Below are 17,667 nucleotides of genomic sequence, written 5' to 3' on the forward strand. Positions count from 1 at the left end.
GAAGCACATGTGTTGGATTACACGCCTGCAGATTGAAGCAGGAGCCACTGTGATGGGTTTGGGTTGGTGTTTGGTTTTTTTTTTTCCTTTGGGAAGGTGCATGTAAAAGCAATTTGGTGCTTTACAGCGTGCTGGTGTGGTTGCTCTTGCCATGCTGTTTTTCTTGGAGCTGCTGTATCCCCAGTGCTTGGGGAGCTCAGGGACCTGTTTGCACATCAATATTGCAGGGGAGGACCTGCCCCCCACTGTCCCAGCAGCCCATCTGGGGTCCAGGAGGGCACGAGGCAGGCAGCAGCACCCGTATGTGTTCCCAGTCCCTACTTATCCCCTGGTACCCTGATCCTTTGCTTTCCCTTGCCTTGCTGCAGCTGCAAAACTCCAGTTCTACTTGAACGATTACCCGACACATTAATTGGGACTCCTGCTATGATTAAAAAGAAATTTCAGATTAAGCCCGCCATGCTATATAGCTCAGGAAGAAAACATCTCTTTATAAACACAGCAGGAATGTAGGGACTCCATTATTATTATTTTCTTTTAACTTTGAAGAAACTGGATCTTGCTGCTGTTTTGACCACAAGGAGACAAGTGCAGCAGTCATTCTGCTATGGTCAAAGCCAAACGGAAGGGATGCTTGCAGGGAGATAAAATTGCAGGGTGTTTTTCCTCCTTTTTTTTTTTTTTTTTTTTTTTCCCTTAATGTGATAATCATAATGGATTTATCTCAGTAGACTTCAGATCCTGTCTGTGTGGGTTCCTCTGCCGCTCTAGGGCAGAGCTCAGAGAAGATTGCAGGTCATATAGACCAGGCAAGTAGGCAAGTGTGATCCTAGCTCTGAGGAGCAGCATATGGTATTTAGCATATTTAATTAATTACATGACTTTTGCAGTCCTGTATTTCTCCAGCTCTGGGAGCATCATCAGCTTGGGGACAGTCCTCAGGTGGGCATTGCTTGGTCCTGTGTTGTTCATTGGAAAGACACCGATGGCTGAGTGGTGTGGTCTGAGACTCATGGTGACTTCTTAAGCTCTCAAATATTTGCTCAGTTTCTTTAAAATTTGGAAAGCTGTAATGTAGTTTGTAGTCAAAACCCAGCCCTCCTCCCCCCATATCTGCCTTCCAGTGGAGATCACCTGTGCATGTCCTCTCCTCAAATTAAGCTTTCTGCCTGCAGTGTTTCAGGCAGGACCAGCAGTAAATCCTGCTCAGCTGAGCTCCTACACATCGGAGGGCACGGGGAGCCTCACCCTGCCTGTCACACAGCAGGGGACCAGCTCCAGCCCTCCACAGAACCAGGAGGTAACTGCAGACCTTGGATATCCAGAGCATGAATCCACGAATCACTGCGGGGCTGCAGCACCCTGGCTCTGCCTTTACCCCACGCTGGACTCACTGAGTTGGTAGAAAAGGGCAGCAGTAGATTATCCCCCGCTTCAACCCTCCCCCCCCTTTTTTTTTTCCCTTCCTCTTTAAACTTACCTTTTGGTGTTCCAGCTAAAGCAGCATGAGGTGAGTAAACTCCACTGCTCAAAATAAGAGTGGATAAGCTCAGTTTACTTGCATTTATTCATGAATTCACCACTCCACTGGGGCCTGAAAATCAGAGCCAAAAGGAACTGCAGTGAAAATTGGCCTACATGCAATGGCCCTTTTGCTCTGTTTCTGTGTTGAGATGTGCTGGAAGCCTTAGGAGCTGGGATCTGACTTGATACAGGAGCTGGTTTTTGTTTTCTTGCTCTGCTGTTTGTAGCTCTTGTTGGTTTTCTGTATATAGTGTAACTTGGGGGAAGTTGCGCAGCGGGGGGAAGCAAAAAAATCTGTTTGAGAATTGCTGTGTTTACTGCATGACTTGAAATTATCAGGATCAGCACGGGCAATGAATTAGCTTTTATTTCCAAACACGTGAAAAATAAGAGAGAGAGCAAATAGAAATGAAGTGATTAGCCTACGTTACAAATATTGACACCCAGGGACAGGGTTTTATGTTGGACTAGAGAGCATTGTTCTGCTGGAAGGAGAATGGCTCATGTTAATAGTGATTTCTTGTTTGCATTGGCAATTGTGCCAACTGTTTAAGGCAAATCTGATTCCCAGGTGACACATGGGCCACACACATGCCCGACACCAGCACCAGCCAGGGAAGAAGTCACGCAAGCCACCGGAGAGCCGGGCGCGCCGGATGGGGCTGGGCTTCAGCATCCGAGCAGGAATAGAAATGGATCCATCTGCAAACCAGGTCATCGCTGCTCTTGTGCTTTTTTCTCTTGGGCCCCCTTGAATCACATCATGATTTCTTTCTCCCTGCAGCTGGGATTACTTTTCACGTACTCTGCTCACATAATTGCCTCTAATAATTTCTCCACTGACTTTCCTTCATTCTTTGAGTCAAATATGACCACCTTTCCCTTTTTTTCCTTTCTCTTTTTTCCCTCCCCCCCTTTACAAGGGTGCACACACCCGCTCCAGGCTGCTCTCCTTTCTGCTGTTCCTGCCTCTCCTTGCCTCACCTCTTGAGCATTCCCATCTCCCTTCTCAGCAATGCCCCTGGTTGCTGCTGAGTGCGTCCCCAGCCCTGCTGTGCTGAACACCTCACCCCCACGGGTGTCCTTGGCCGTTGCCAGTGCTGCTCCTCATCCCCCATGCTGGGTGCTGCATGAAAGGGCTCCTGAAAGCCCATGGGATGATGGAGCAGCAGAGAAGGAGATGTAGCAGGCAGGGCTGCCCTGTATCTTTCTGCTATCCGGGCAGTGCTGTGCTCACAGCACATGGGAAGGGGGATTTCGGAGTTTTCTCATGTTTGCTCTGTAGAAAACCCTTCCAGCCACCCAGCAAACCGGGTGGTTGGGGTCCTGCCATGCCAGCTGAAGCACCAGCAAGCCGAGGCAGGCTGTCAGCATCCCGCGGTATATATTTAGTTGAGGTTTAATGGGGGCTCCATATGTGTGTGTTCTCTTGTTTCCTTTTGCTTTCTACGTGCTAAGTAGATGCAGGAAGGAGCTGAGGAGCCTTCCTGCGAGGGCAAGGATGCGGTTTTGCCGTGCTGCTTAGCAGAGCTGCCTCCCTAAACTCTGCATTTTGAAAAGCATTAGCGTAGGAGCTGGAGAGGAGCAGGTGTCTCGGGGTCCCCTTCTATCAAGAGCCCCTGAAAACGTGCTACAGTCTCTCCAACGAGAGGGATTCTCCTGGGGGACAGAGCACACAGGGCTGGGACACACAGTGCCCTGCAGGCAACTTGATGGGGTTTGCATGCAAATTCCTTCAGCAGGGCACATGCCAGGAAAGTCGCTCTGCTTTTTTCCTTTTATTTTTATAATGATTTTTGTTATTTTAAATTTTTGTGTTTTAGAATGAGGTTAAGGCCAGAGTTGAAAATAATACAGAGATTCTGTGAAACCCCCAGGAGGGTTAAACAGGGCAGCTCTTGAGACAGCCCACCTAGAAATGCTGCTTTAGAGAAGACCTGTGAGAAACTAAGACCTTTGATTATAGAATATTTTAGCTGCAGAAGGATCGACTCAGGGAGTAGCTATGAAAACCTTTTCCAGGGAGAGCAATTTGTATGCACTATTGAGAAACCAGGTCTGAGAGGTTTCACTGGGTCTGTAGGGAAAAAAAAAAAAACAAAAATGATGGTAGGCTTGAAGTAGAGGTGTTAAATCTTAGCTGCGAGGTGGGGAAGGTGCAGCACAAAGTCCTGTGCTGAGGACCCAGTGGAACCTGCACGCAGGAACCATGAGCTGGAGGGGCAGCAAATGAAACTGGTGCAGCTCAGATTGAAGCAAACAAAATCCCTTTGTAACCCCTTGCTGGGGGTGGGATCTGCTTCTCTTGGGAAATAAAACGTACTGGCATAGGGAAGAAATGGGAATCTCTCCGGGCGAATCAGCAAATAGCTGAGTTTTCTTATCCCATAACAGCCACAGAAATCCACAGCCTGTCATAGGAACAATTTCCTATTTTAATAGAAGTGTTTTGCATTTGACCCTGCGTGGCAGAGCAGGCTCTGAAAAGCAGGAGCTGAGCTTTTTCTGTTTCCACTGCTTTGGTTTCCCTCCTTCTTGATATTTTTTTTTTTTAATCTCCCATCCCCTGTGCAAGTTGGGGCAGGCAGCTGCAGGCTGCTAGGTGCAGAGGCAGGCAGCCACATAGAGTGTAGCAGGACTTTTTTTGGGTGGGATGGGGGTGGCAGAGGTGGACGCTGAGCCCAGAGATGTTCTGGTGGCCAGAACGTCATTGTTAATCACGATCTGGTATTCAGGCAGCAATAAGGTGCCTCTGTATGTGTCAGCTCTAAGTACAAATTGCTCCCCATCACCAGGAGCTTCCTGGTACCAGCGATGCCTTTTGTCCTTGAGTGAGACCAAGGGCTGGATTGAAAAAAACTGATTTCTGCCCAAACCTAGGGCTGCTTTCCGCAGGTGGTGACCCAAGTCCTTTCATCTGAATGAGATGTGCAACTTTAAACCCATGATTTAGCATCCCCTGTTAGCTGGAAAATACCAACTTCAAAGCTCCTGGCAGGCACAGTGTTTTGCAAGGAGGAGACCACAAACAAATTGAGGGTAGAAATGGAAAGGAGAAAAGGGAATTTGGAGTAATTTCAGGCAGTCTCCTACAAAGCGGACGGCAAACAACGCCTGCCTGACCCTCTGTCTGTCTGCAGCACAAGGGCTTTGACAAGCAGCTCCCTGCCAGCAGGAACACAGAGCTGTCCATAAATCAACAGCCCCTGGACTATCAAATTTCTTTATTACTTGGGGTTGTGCCACTGTGTTTGAGTCGTGTAGCTATTTTGTTTCACTTCCTCTAGCTGTGTTCCCCCAAAAAAGAAAAGATTTGTTGAAGCCTCACCATACCATTCCCTTTATCCTTTGATTCTTTTTAATTTTTTTTTTTTTTCCCAGAAGATAGAGGGTGAGCCGTTGTGGAGCTGGTGGTGTTAATGTTCTGCAGCAGGAGTGAAATAGCATGGAGATGTGCAGCGAGAGCAGGGGTGTGTGGCCTAAATAAGGGGGTTAACCAGGGCTTGTTTTGAGGAAAGGAGTAATTGCAGCTTGTGTGAAGGAGTAATATTCTTTTGTGCATTATTTACCCAGGAACATCTGCTAATACATATACATTCTCCGGTGCGCGTAAACAACTTGTGCAGGAAGAGGATTAGGAGATTTATAAAAAAATTAGAAGCAAGTTAAAAGGGCAATTAGAAGAGCAGAAAGAGATATTGAGTAGTGAATTAGGGAGGATATTTTAACACACAATCAGAGCTTCCCGAGACGTATTCAGAGCAGAGAGAAGGTAAAAGAGAAAATTGGCCAATTACGAAATGATAGCAGGGAATTGGTGACATGGGAGAAGGTAATGGCTGATTTGTTAAACAGTTATTTTGATTCTGTTTTCACAAAGGAGGAAGAGGATGGAGGGCAGCTCAAGAAAGGACTCAGGCTGTGTGGATGAGAGAGGGGATGAGCAGAGGAGCCTGCAGAGAGATAAAGATGTGTCTGCAGAGTGTCTGGGCACAGGGAGAATTTCACCCATATTCACAAGGTGACAAAAAAAAAAAAAAAAAAAAAAAAGGGTTTTAGTGAGTGGCTCCTTACAGCAATGAGCTGGGCAGCAAGCAGCTTGCTTGCTTTTGTTCCCCTAATTCACTGCTTTTGAGCAGGGGGCTGAGGTGATCACTGAGATGAATGATCCTTCTCCCCTTTGAAAGCAGTTTCTATGGGAAAGGGGAGGATGGAGTGTCTTGGGAGACAGTGAGATGGGTGGGGACTGTAGAAGGGTGCTAGCAGAGAGGTGGTTTGGCTTCCTGGGGAGGTGCCACCTTCCCAAGAACACACAAGACACAACATGAGCATGGCCACAGTCCTCTGAGTCCTGTTTTCATTACTGCTTTTGCTTCTGTCTGTAGCTCACAAACTCCAACACTGTCAGCAATCCCAGGGCCTCCCTGTGATCATCGTTCTCATCAGCATCTCCTGTTCTCAGCCATCTTGTGTTTCACCAACGTGGTCATGAGAACCAGGGCTGCTGGATATGTGGAGGGAAAGAGAAGGGATGGTGGAAGAGAGCCAACATATCAATCTACAGGACCTCCAGGTGACAGTAGGCAATGGAAATATTCATGGTCATGCAATGGGAAATGGGATCTTGGGAAGCATTCCCAGGGGTGTAGTTGAAGTTAAGACAGGGAAAATATCTGCAGATGGAGGATTTAGGGAAGCGTGAACTTGAAGAACTACAAAAAGTGTTATTTAGCTTACGAGAAAAGTGAAATGATGCTTTTGTTCAGCTCTGCCCCTCTGAAGAAGGGCATGTGTGGCAGAGCAGCTTTCTGAGACAAAGGAAATAATTTGGAATTGTTGCTGGGAGGGGCACATGTGCTGTCTGGAGAGCGATGGGGAACTGTGGACTTGCGGTCTTGGTTGAGCCTGATAAACTAAAAATTCATTCTCAGGATCTGAGCAGCGTTTGGTTTTCAGTCCTGCCTGGATGGATAAAAGCGATGCAGTGTTGTACGGTTTGTGTTTTCAAAGCATGTATGAAAAGCTCCGTATTAGCAATTATGGGATGAAACTGTGGAAAGTGGTACAATGGAGAGAAAATTGGCTCCGACTCAGGAAATGGGATTCTGCCGCCGGGGGTGAGTTTCCAGAGGCACAGTCTGGGGTCTCTGCTGGGTTCTCTGGCATTTTTTTTTTTTTTTTTTTTTTTTTTTTTTTTTTTAATGGAAAGGATTTGCATGAGCAGCCCAAAGTTAGAACATTAAAGCTCGCTGATGTAAAAAGAAGGGGAAGGCAGCGACAGGGACTTGTCTCGTCTGCCAGAGCCGCCCATGGTGCGGGTGGCAGACCGGGGAACACTAAAGGAACGGGAAAACGATGAGCAAATAAATGCTCCAGTGACACGTTTCCCAAGGGAGGTGTTCAGAGCTTGCAGATGAGCTGCGGGAGCTATCGGCAGCATCAAACCACCTTGGGAGCAGGCAGCCTCGTCTGCCTGCACCCCAGAGAGGGGAATCGATGATGCTTGTCGCAAGGTGGAGCCCACAATAGTGAATCAGCTCATAGCTGATCCCCCCTCACTGGGAAGGGCAACGGTGGCATGGCCAGGGGAGCCCAGGTGGAGCTGTGGAGCACAGGGGGTTTGGGGTTTATGAACCCACAGTTATTTAGGTTGGAAAAGACCCTTAAGATCATCAGGTCGAGCTGTTAACTCAGTGCTGCCAAGCCCATGTCCCTCAGCACCACATCCACATGGCTTTTAAACACCTCCAGGGATGGTGACTCCACCGCTGCCCTGAACAGCCTGTGCCAGGGCCTGACAACCCTTTTGGAGAAGAAATTGTTCATAATACCTGATCTAAACCTCCCCTGGCACAACTTGAGGCTCTTTCTTCTTGTCCAAGACTCCCAGGTCCTTGCCATTGGGCACTTCCCACCCACTCATCTCTAAGCCTGTATCATTATTTGGGGTTGTTGTGACCCAACACCTGGACTGGACACTGGATCTGGCACTGAGCTTTGCTGAACCTTATCCTATTGGTGTTGATCCAGCCTGTCCAAATGAGAGCTTGTGAGCTATTGTCCAGCATTGCCTCAAAGGGGCTGTGATGCTCACCACTACCTCAGGGCTTCTGCCCTTCACCCCAGTGACCTTCCTGTCCAACCTTTGGCATCTGGGAGCAACTCTAATTAAATCCCAAATTTCTCCAACTTATCTCAGCAGGTTGTGGTTCTACCTGTGTCTGCTCAACTGGAGAGCTGTAGGCTTTGAGGTTGTGGGAGTGCTGGTCTGGAGAAGAGGGGATTTATGCCAGCCCTCAGAGCAACATTCAAAATGCATGAAGACATTCTGTATGAAGGGATAGGGGAAAAAAACACACAGGAGTGAAGCAGGGGCCGTGGCAGAGCTGAACCAGACAGCTGGGAAGTTAGTTATGGAGGCCAAGTGTCAGAGCCTGCCATGAAAATTTCATTTATCCTCAAAGAGCTGTGGTTGTGGAGAAGGGATGGGTGCAGGGAGAGAAGGTAGGAGGAACATCAGAAACCTGTAGTCCATGTCAAATGGCACCTCCTATTTAGCAGCATATCCTGTTTCCCTTCTGGTTTTTAAACAGCAGTCCTTATTGCTAGGAGTTAGAGCACTTGATTGACAAGACTTGTAATACACTGTGGAGTTGCCTTTATTTTTCCTACATGTTAAAGGAAAAGGTACTAAAAATACAATTATGGTTTTGAGCCAGGCGTAGTCTGTTCTAATATAATTCATCTCAAAGACTATCTATCGTGCCTGCTGCACCCAAATCATTTATAAAACATTAGCATCTCCTGTGCTGACATTTCACTCCTATATTACAGGAGTTACACACAGACTTAAAAAAAAATTAATAAAGTGCTTCTCTTCTTCATTCTCCCACTGAGAGCTTTGATTTCTGGAGTATGAAATGAAATAACCAACATAACAACATTCTCCACTTCTAAGGGACAGTGCCAGACTCATTCAGTTGTTGTTGGTTATAGAGAGTAGGACGTGAGGGAGCTATTTTGGATCACGGATTATTTGTTCTGGATGCATTGGACATCCCTTTAGTGTAGCTTTAGAGCCCTGTAGACAGAAAAGTTTGGGTAGGAACTGGAGGGGAGAGGCCTTGATGAAGTAACCTCTTAGTTTCTCCTCCCAGAGTTACTGCTGCTATTCCCCAAGAAGGGAATTTAAAAATAAAGCATCCAAGCCCATGCTCCTCCACGTGTCCATGATGGATGGACAGAAGACACCTTGCCCTCCAGCTGCCTGTTCCTGGCACTCAACCACTCATAAAAATAAGTGCTGTATCTTTTTTTTTTTTTGCTTGGGAATTTCCCTTTTCATTTCCAAATACCTCTGGGGGATCTGCTGCTGCATAAACAGCCTCTCCCAGTTCCCAGTGTGGCTGGGACAGCCCATTTCCCAAGCTGGCCCATTCTTCCTGAAGCTAGTGGTGATGGAGAACACCAGCCTACTGCCTTTGGGCTTTCCAGTCCCACACACGAGTTAAGGGCTAGAAACGTGCCGCCCCTACTGGGTTAGTGTTACAAAATAAGAAGCAGCCTTTTCTTGTCCAGGATCACTTTTATTTCCCTTGTTTCATGAACTTCAGTGTCTGTTTGGTCTTACATATCCACACTGACAAAGACTTCACACCAACTGCACAATTTGGGCGACACCTCCTGAGCCCGCGGGCCGCCATGGGTGATGCTGCCGGCTCTGCCGCGCTCCCGACCAGCAAACGCGTTGCTCCACTGCTCCACTCCCAGACTGGATTTGGTTTGGGACAAGGGGAACAAGAACATCAGCTCCCTCTCCCCCACCTCACCACAACCTCTTTTGCACGGCTCTTTTGGACCATTTATTTTTCTCTCCTGCGGCGGACCAGAAACCCTGGGCACTGTGGTCCTCTGCCAGCTGTAGTTTTCCCCTTCCCTAACTCTTTCCAGGACACAACCTGTTCCATATACGAATCAAAACCTCTCCTGATGCCATCATGACTATCCGCAGCCTGGGAATTGCTCCTTGCTGCTCCAGTGAAAACCTTAGTCCAGCTATAAAGGTCCTCACGCCACCGGCACGGCTGGGAAGCCCCTCTCTGCCTCCAGCCCCCAAAAAATCCCCTCTCCTCCCTAGGGCCTGGAGGTCCTCTCTGGAGACAGTGCTCTATGGCTCTATTTGTTTGGACTAATTAATCTCTCCCTCGTTAAAAATTAGGGTGTCAAGGGTGAGTTTTGGCTCTCTGGATATGGACTATGCTGCATCGCACACAACCACAACCCTCCCACACCCCTCCCAAAGTTTGGTGCTCTGAATTGCTGAGAACATTGGTCCGCTGTGGTTCCCCCGCGCGTGCGGAGCCCGCCCGATGGCTTTCAGCATCTGTAGGCACTGCTGCCGGTTTGTTTTCTGGAGGAAAAAAAAAAAATCATATACTGGTCTGCTATAAATTCAATGATACAATCCTTAGTTCTGGAGATATAGTTTCCATACAGTTTATAAACATTATAAGACATACATATGGATAATTGAAGGGAAGGGGGGGGGAGCCTGTGTACTTGTTGGGTTTGTTGTTTTTGTTTTTTTTTCCAGATGTGTGAACATGGTTACAAAAAAATGCACCTCCTGTGGCTACCTCATTTCTGTAAGTGTAGGGTTTGCTGTTTGTTTCTTTCTTTCTTTTTATAATTCCACCTTTAATTAGTCTTTCCTTTGGTTGTTGGCTTCTCCAAGCCCAGTAGGCAAGCCCTGTTCTGCTGTAATGCCTGAGATATTCAGGGGGTTGAGATTGTCTTCTAAGAGATTCCCAGCCAACATTGGCCTCTGGGTTTGGAGCCAAAAGGGCTAAAACGTGGGAGAACCAATGTCCGTTTTACATCGGTATCAGTGTCCTTGCACTCTCAGAGAAACAGTGTAGGCTTAATTGGTGATTGTTTTTACAGCAACTATGTTCCTTTCAGTAACTGGAGGGGTCATTCAGAGCGCTCCCAAATGAACGGGATTTCATAAGAGCATGGATACAGTCCATTTGCCTGGTTGTTGTCACCGTCCCCGTTATCTGCTTGTTGTGTTGGGTTTGGCTTTTTTTTTTTTGTTTGTTTTGGGTTTTTTTTGTTATTTGTAAGGTTGGCTTTTTTTGTTGTTGTTGTAGGTGCTCGGTTAGGCTGTTTGTGACAAGGTGTGATAATGCCTTTCAATCTGCTCCCACTGCACCCGGCACAGTCCACGTTGGGCACAGAGAGACTGTCAGAAGCCGAGACAACGTTCTTCCCTTGGCCAGACCAATGCTCGCCATGTAGAAAAAAAGAAGAAGAAAAGAAACTCTGGTCCTTTGTAGATTGGTGGCAGTACAGATTTGTTCCGGGGGGGGGGCAGGAGGGGGTCTCAGCGGATGACGGCCGCCAACACCATCATAAAAACCAGGAGCGATGCCCTGAGCCCCGAGCAGCCGGCTGCCTGCTGCACCCCGCTGGGGGGTCGGATGGGCGTCCGACGGGTGCACTTACCCTTGCGTTTGGGGGGGAATGTTGGCATCACCCCGAAACTGAATTTGTGCTGATAATCAGGCACATAGTCTGGTATCTCCTGCCCGTTTTTCCGTGGCCCCAAGGGGATGGGTTTAGAGGTTCGGTTCCGGCTTTTGTGGCTGGTGCAGTTCTTGCCAGGTTTGCGATAGCCCGGCCGGGAGCCCGGGGGAGCAGCGGGCTGGCTGCTGTGCAAACTGTTCTCCTTCCCCTTCTCCTTGGAGGAGTGGTGAGGGTGGTGGGTTTTGGAGGCTCCTCTGTCCGCTGTGGAAAAAGTATGTGTTTTAATCTGATGGAGCGACTCAGACCCCGAACAGTTCCTAAAATCTTCTGCTCTTAGCACCTTGAGGTCCTTGCCGTGCATCTGCTCAGGGGACTCACAGATGACGCTGGAGCTGGAGCCTCGGAACCTGTGCAGCCATTCCCAGAGTGAACGGGCTTTGCAATCGCAGCTCCATGGGTTCCCATTCAGCCTGAGGAACTCCAGGGCTCCCAAGTGGGCCAGGCAGTCCCCCTGCAGCTCTGAGAGGCTGTTATTGAACAGGAAAAGAGTGGTCAATCTTCGAAGGTCGTGAAAAGCCCGCCTATGAATCCACTGCAGCTGATTTTGATGGATGAGCAACCGATCCAGGTTTATTAGTCCCCTGAATGTGTTCTGATGGAGGCTCCAGAGCTTGTTTCCATGGAGAAAAAGATGGCTGAGGTTAACCAAGTCAACAAAAATATCATCCTGAAGGAACTCGATGTGGTTGTCTTGCAGGTAAAGGTATTGCAGGTTGTGGAGGCCACCGAATATCCCACTGGGGAGGGAGCTCAGCCCACACTTGTACAGATACAAGGCATGGAGTTTCACCAGCCCTTGGAAAGTGTCTGCAGCTAAAGCCCTTAAGTAGCGGTTGTCCCCCAGGTCCAGCTCTTCCAGGTTGACGAACCCATCAAAGGTGTTGGGGTCGATGAAGGTGATGTTATTGGAGTAGATCCAGAGGGTGACCATGGAGGGGCTGAAGTGACCCCGCAGCAGCAAGGTGATCTGGTTGTTCTGGAGGAAGATCCTCTCACTGTCCTCGGGGATACCCTCGGGGATGGTGACGAAGTTGTGAGCCTGGCAGCTGACAGTCATGGGTGACGGGTAGCAGACGCAGTCAGTGGGGCAGCCCAGGGCGCTGGGCACCTTCAGCCCCAGCAGCACCAGCAGCAGCTCTGCAAACCCCCCTGTGCAGAGAGAGGGGAGAGTGGCGTCAGCAGGGACTATTCTGGGTGAAAACCACCCCCAATTAGCTCAGCCCTCCTCCCTGCTCATGAATTACCCACGCTACGATGAGTAGTAAACCGCGGTAGTTTGAAGGCGCTGTGTGGAGTACTCCCTGCCTCCCTGCCTGCCCATAGCAGGCAGGCAGTTGGTGCTCCCAGCCCCGAGCAGGCAGAAGAAACTTTCACAGTAAGAGTTCCCACAGGCAGCGAAGCCCCTTGCCTGCAGACAGGCAGCACAGTGGGAGGAAACACCGTCATACAAAGAGCAAACAGAGGAGATGCAAACCCTCGTGGGTGTCCCTTCCTAGAAGGCGTCTCTTAAATCACCTGCGCTTACACGTCGGAGAGGAGAAGGCACAGAGCTCTGGTGATTCCCAACGAATCCCATAAATGACAGCAGTAATTCTAACCCATCCCCACCACCTCTCCTTACTAGTTTTTATGCACCCCCATCCACCCTGAAAGCCAAGTGTTGCACAGCAGAACATGTTGTCGGCAGCTGGTGGGAAAGACTGAGCTGAAAACTCCGTTTGGGAGTGGGATGCTCAGCCACATTTTTCAGTGCACGTCCTGTGGCAAAGCATATTGCATCCTCTGATGCTGCAGTATGTGCTTGTGGCCAGGGCTCACTCTGCTAAGCCAGAGCACTGAGCAAGGCATAATCATGCCCTCCGCTCTCAGTGTGCTGGTTTTGCCTCCCTGTTCCCATCTCGCTCCCACTCCTCGCACCAGGCTCGCTCTCCGGCTATTTCTTCTGCACCGAGTGGCTTTTCAGACTCCTTGCACCAGACTTGTCGTTTCTCATTCAGATTTTCCTCCTAGATTTGGCTTTTCCCTCTTACACGCAAAATTTGCTCATGTCTAATGAATTCTGCCTCTGGACTTTCCAGGAGCAGCGTGCAGCTGCCGGTGCCATCCTGCCCACAAGTCCCTCGCCTTGTAATAATCTGAAAAACGAGAGTGGAAGTGGAGTTCATTTCTAATTACTCCACGTCCTTATCACCAGCTAGTCCATGAGCTGGACCCTTTGGGCTTTTACAGTCCCTCTTTTCAGTGCCTACAGCTGAATACAAGCGGGAGGAAAAAAAAAAAAAAAAAAAAAATCATCACTCTTTTCTTATTAATCGTGTTTGAAATACAACTCCATGGCCTTTTGCCTGATATGGAGATCTATTACCATTTAGTTAACAGCAGGTGACCCGTCCATCTGGACCTGTCCTTTCAAGGCAAAGTTGTCACATTTTGAGATAAACTGGGCTAGCCAGGCTCCCCATAAATCACCAGTAAGAGGCAGTCATCTCTGACTGGGCTGTTAATAGATTTAAAAGAAAAAAAAAAATAAAAATCAACGCTAGCTAAAGCATTGGACCAAGCCTTGGCTGTAATGAGAAGGGGGGAAACTTCTTCCAGGACCTGCCCTTCAGAAATTAAGCACCGGCTACCAGGAGGGATGTCTCATCCCTGCTGTATGTCGGGAACGTTGAATTCACGACAACTCCTACGGCTGCGTAGGAAAAGGAACGTTCTCCGAGTCACCACCGTGCTGGTTTGGCTTTGCTGTCGTGCCTCTGCCAGGAGAGAGGGGCTGTGCTGGTGGGAGCATTGTGTTGGCACTGACTACCGAGCTCTCCTTGCCAAACTGTGAGCCCAACCTGGAGGCATCCTGAGGGCACTGCACTTATCCAAGTGCCAGGTAACGATCGAGCCACATTTGCAGGTACATTCTGCTGTTCTGGGGGGGGAGGGGGTTCACCCGCCACTGCGCTTTGCCAAGGTGGGACGGCTTCACATTCCCCGTCTTCTTTCGGTGACACTGAGGCACAAAACCTTCTGTAGGTCTTATGTTTATTAGTGAAATCCTGCCAGGCACAAGCGCTGTGACGATCTCCCACATGCGGAGCCTGTTATTGCAAATACCAAATCACAAGGGGCTGAATCAATAAACCATCTCCCAGCTATAAGCAGCAGGTTGGAAGATTACATATTGCTTCCAAACAACAATTTTATGCGCTCTTCCGTGACACGCCAGTTGCCAGGCTAAGGGGATTACTGACGGGAGGTGGAGCCGGGATGGGATCTGGGAACGTACACAATTTCACGTATGGAGATGGTGATGACAGGAGGCTGTTAGCAACGCCTGGTGATGGACAACGGCAGCCTGGGTCTCCCTGGAGCATGGCCAAGGTCTCCACAGCTCCTGCCAAAAGGGAGAGTGGTGTTTAACAGTTCCCTGCTCGTAGGGATAACTGGAGGTAAGGGTCAGAGGGGACTCAGTCCATCTCTTTAATTGCCAGGCATTTTTGAGTTAATGGCTGGAAATCCTATGGAGAGGGAGATGTGACTCCCACCACCATGGTGGGGATGGTCTGAGGCGTTACTGGTTCTTTGCTTCCCCAAGAGTAGGATGGTAGAGAAGAAAAGCCAGAAATGTCTTTCTATACATGTGCTGCAACTCAAGGGAAGGAGAGTGGGGAAACAGAAGGATGGATGCTTGGAAAAAATAATAATGAGGTGGGAGGGGCTTGGAAAGAAGAAACGTATGGACTCCCCAGTGGATGCACTCAAGGCATGTGGTCTCATCAAGGATTCTTTCCCCCCATGCCCATAAAACCTGCTGATACCTAGTGCTGTGAGCAGCTGTTCCTAGGGTGCCCTGGGCTTGGTTACAGTTTAGATCCAGGTATGAGACCCCCTAAAAATGAAGCGGTTGCAGTGATGGAGCTCCTGAGGCTGGTGGCACCAATGTTGTGATGCATCCAAACCCACTGGGACGAGACAGCTGGGAGCTCTTGGGTCTTATTGGGCTTTCCAGGCTGGAAAGTCCCTGTGGGAGCTGCCCAGAGATCCCAGCCTGGTGATAGTTCGATAGTTAGAGCCTGCCTAACCTGTTGAACTTGTTATTCCTGACACAGCCCTTTTGACTTCATCTTGTAAAGGTTTCGAGGCAGATGGAGGGTCACCAGCAAGTGTGTCGGAACTCACCAGGGAGGGAGAGCTTCAAAAGCAGTATGGAAAAATCCAGCAGAAACCTGCTGGTGAGGTGAGTAAAACCAAAGCCCTTCTGACATGGATAAAACCATCAAGGGGGTGTTTATCTCCTGGCTTTGTCCCACCAATGCGCTGTCACCCCGGCTTCTGCTCGCTGTGTCCTTCTGCCTCCTCCTGCTTTTGACTGAGGTATCAGTGATTGGAATGAATTCATCCGACTGTCCAAACCATTTCCCATGTAGCATCTCTCTAATTGGGCATTAATTAGGCATCAGTTAATGAATGCTTGAAATAATTTATCTTTGGATGCGTCCAGTTTGCAGTCTTACTTTTAACAGCATTAGGCTCGTTATTAGATTAACATCATTATAAATGTTCTCCATTACCTGCTTGTTTCCATTGTCTTAGCCTTATTACTGAGAGTGAAAATCACTCCTCCTGCATGCATTATTGATGAGTAAGGACTTTCTATATGTAGCATGGGATTAATTGTTATACAGTGTAATGCATTTAGCGTGAAGCCTCAATTTGTGCAGGAGCTGAAAGTGGCCCAGAAGAATGCAGACACCCGGAGCCAGCGCTCTCGGCCAGACACAGCACATCCCTCTCCAGCCCAGACCAGCTTCTTCCCAGGCCGGTGCCAGCACAGGAAGAAATTGAAGAAAAAAAAAGAACAATAGGAAAAAAAGGAACAAAAAAAAAAATCCCAACTGGTTTGGTACTCAGGACTGAGGAGGGGGAAGGTTCGAAGGGTTGGAGCACTTCTTTGCCACCACAGCAGGGATGCTGGCCTCTGCTTCCACTCTGTGGGCAGCCTGTCCCCATGGCACTGCTCAGTCCTGGCAGTTTTCTTGCATTTTTAAAGCTTTTAATGCTTTTCTGTATCTTGGAGCAAGGCAGAGCCTTGTTTTATTTAGGAAGATGTAATGCCACTTATTTTCATTAGGAGTCTCAGGCTCAAGGGGAAGAAATCACTTAGGACAAGGAGAGATGCTTCAGCCCCAGGGGGGATGTGTCTGCAGAGCCCCCCAGAAGGCAGCTTCCCAACTCCCTGCCCATTCCCTCTTTGCAAGTTGCTTGTCTCAGATGGATGCTTTCACCTCTCCACCCGGACAAGCTTATATGGGTCAGTGCCCATCTAATTCTCTGTTCTCGAGGATGGAGCAGGTTGCTTCTCAAATCTATCCTAAACCACCATCTGCTTTGAGGGACCCGTCTTAGCTCGTGTCTACATGCAACTTGACTGCCTGCTTACTGTGTCCATTACCGGTGCTGCTCAAGCTGTTAGATTTATAAGCTCTTTAGAGCAAAGCCCTTGTCTTCTGCTTGCTGATTTATGTATCTTTACTGCCATAAAACACTATGTATAGCCACAACATAATATAAATAATAATACTTAACCGGAGAGAGCTACAAGTGGGGACAAAGCATCTGGCTCCTGCTTGCAGCTGGGATTATCAAAAAAGCAGAAGCTTACTCATCACTCACCCTCTTCTGAAGCCAAATTCACACCTGGTGTAACACCACCATGTCACTGTCAACCAGCTCCAGAGAGAGATTTTCCTGCCCCGATCACACCCTGGGTCTATCAAAGGATGTTTTCCAAATCCGTCCCGAGTGAACTGGGGCACAAAGACGTGACTACAACCCCTGGGGGAAAATACACTTTGATGCTTGGGAACTAACTCAGAATGGGATGTTTGCTCTGCCAGAGAGAGAAACTGTTTTTAGGGAGAAAAAAGAAGCCTCAAACGTTCACAATTTCATCTGCCAAGTGAGGGACGATGACAGGCAAGGCCAGAGCAGCAACAGCAACTGGGCATGAGCCAAGAGCAAAAAACTTCAGATCTGGGACAGTTCCACAAAGCGGTGTCAGACCCGTGCTTAGTAGCTGCCTATTTCCCTCTTTTCTTTATTTTTTTTTTTTCTTTTTTTTTTTTTTTTTTTTTTTTTTGCAACACAGAGGATAAAATAAACAAGCTCTGTCACACAGAGTAAATCCCCCAGCCAGCAGCAGCTTGCTTTCAGCCTCTGCACAAAGCCCTTTAGGTGCTGCCCTGTTGTCCTGCAGCGCTCGGCAGCAGGAGCATTCTTGGGGCCTTTGTCCCTGTGGCATCAGCTGCAGCTCCCAGCACCAGGACAAAGCACAAGGCTTTGCTTTCCACACAAGCTGCCTCTCAGCCAGAGAGTGCCAACCACCCATCCACCTTCATCATTTATTTTTTTTTCCCCCCAATGAGCAGTGTCATAAATAACTGACAGATCCCAGCTGTTTGGAGTTATGGTTTCTGATGGAGTGACAGCTGCTCCCAATCCCCCAGTCATCACCCCGGCAGTTCTGGAACATTTCAGCAACATAAAAATCATTGGAGATAATTT

The 17,667-nt window shown here is 48.6% G+C and overlaps 1 protein-coding gene and 1 long non-coding RNA gene across 3 annotated transcripts in view; one reads left to right on the forward strand and one right to left on the reverse strand.

Annotated features, from left to right (window-relative positions):
* Positions 1 to 758: 758 nt before the first annotated feature.
* On the forward strand, positions 759 to 17,235 carry LOC139806257 (uncharacterized). 2 transcript variants are annotated; one of them, XR_011730196.1, is made up of 3 exons: positions 759 to 2,237; positions 5,405 to 5,545; positions 5,910 to 17,235. It is a non-coding gene; the product is annotated as an uncharacterized lncRNA (long non-coding RNA). The 2 variants fall into 2 exon arrangements; XR_011730195.1 differs by lacking the exon at positions 759 to 2,237 and having other exon boundaries at positions 2,265 to 5,545.
* The window catches only part of RTN4RL1 (reticulon 4 receptor like 1), a 30,405-nt gene continuing 21,827 nt past the window's right edge, over positions 9,090 to 17,667 (reverse strand). Inside the window, exon 2 of the mRNA XM_071765637.1 lies at positions 9,090 to 12,261. Within this exon, the coding sequence (XP_071621738.1) occupies positions 10,910 to 12,261 (1,352 nt within the window). The 3' untranslated portion in view covers positions 9,090 to 10,909. The remainder of the gene's footprint in view (positions 12,262 to 17,667) is intronic.

Source organism: Heliangelus exortis, chromosome 21 (genome assembly GCF_036169615.1).
Source record: "Heliangelus exortis chromosome 21, bHelExo1.hap1, whole genome shotgun sequence".
NCBI classification, from domain to species: Eukaryota; Metazoa; Chordata; class Aves; order Apodiformes; family Trochilidae; genus Heliangelus; species Heliangelus exortis.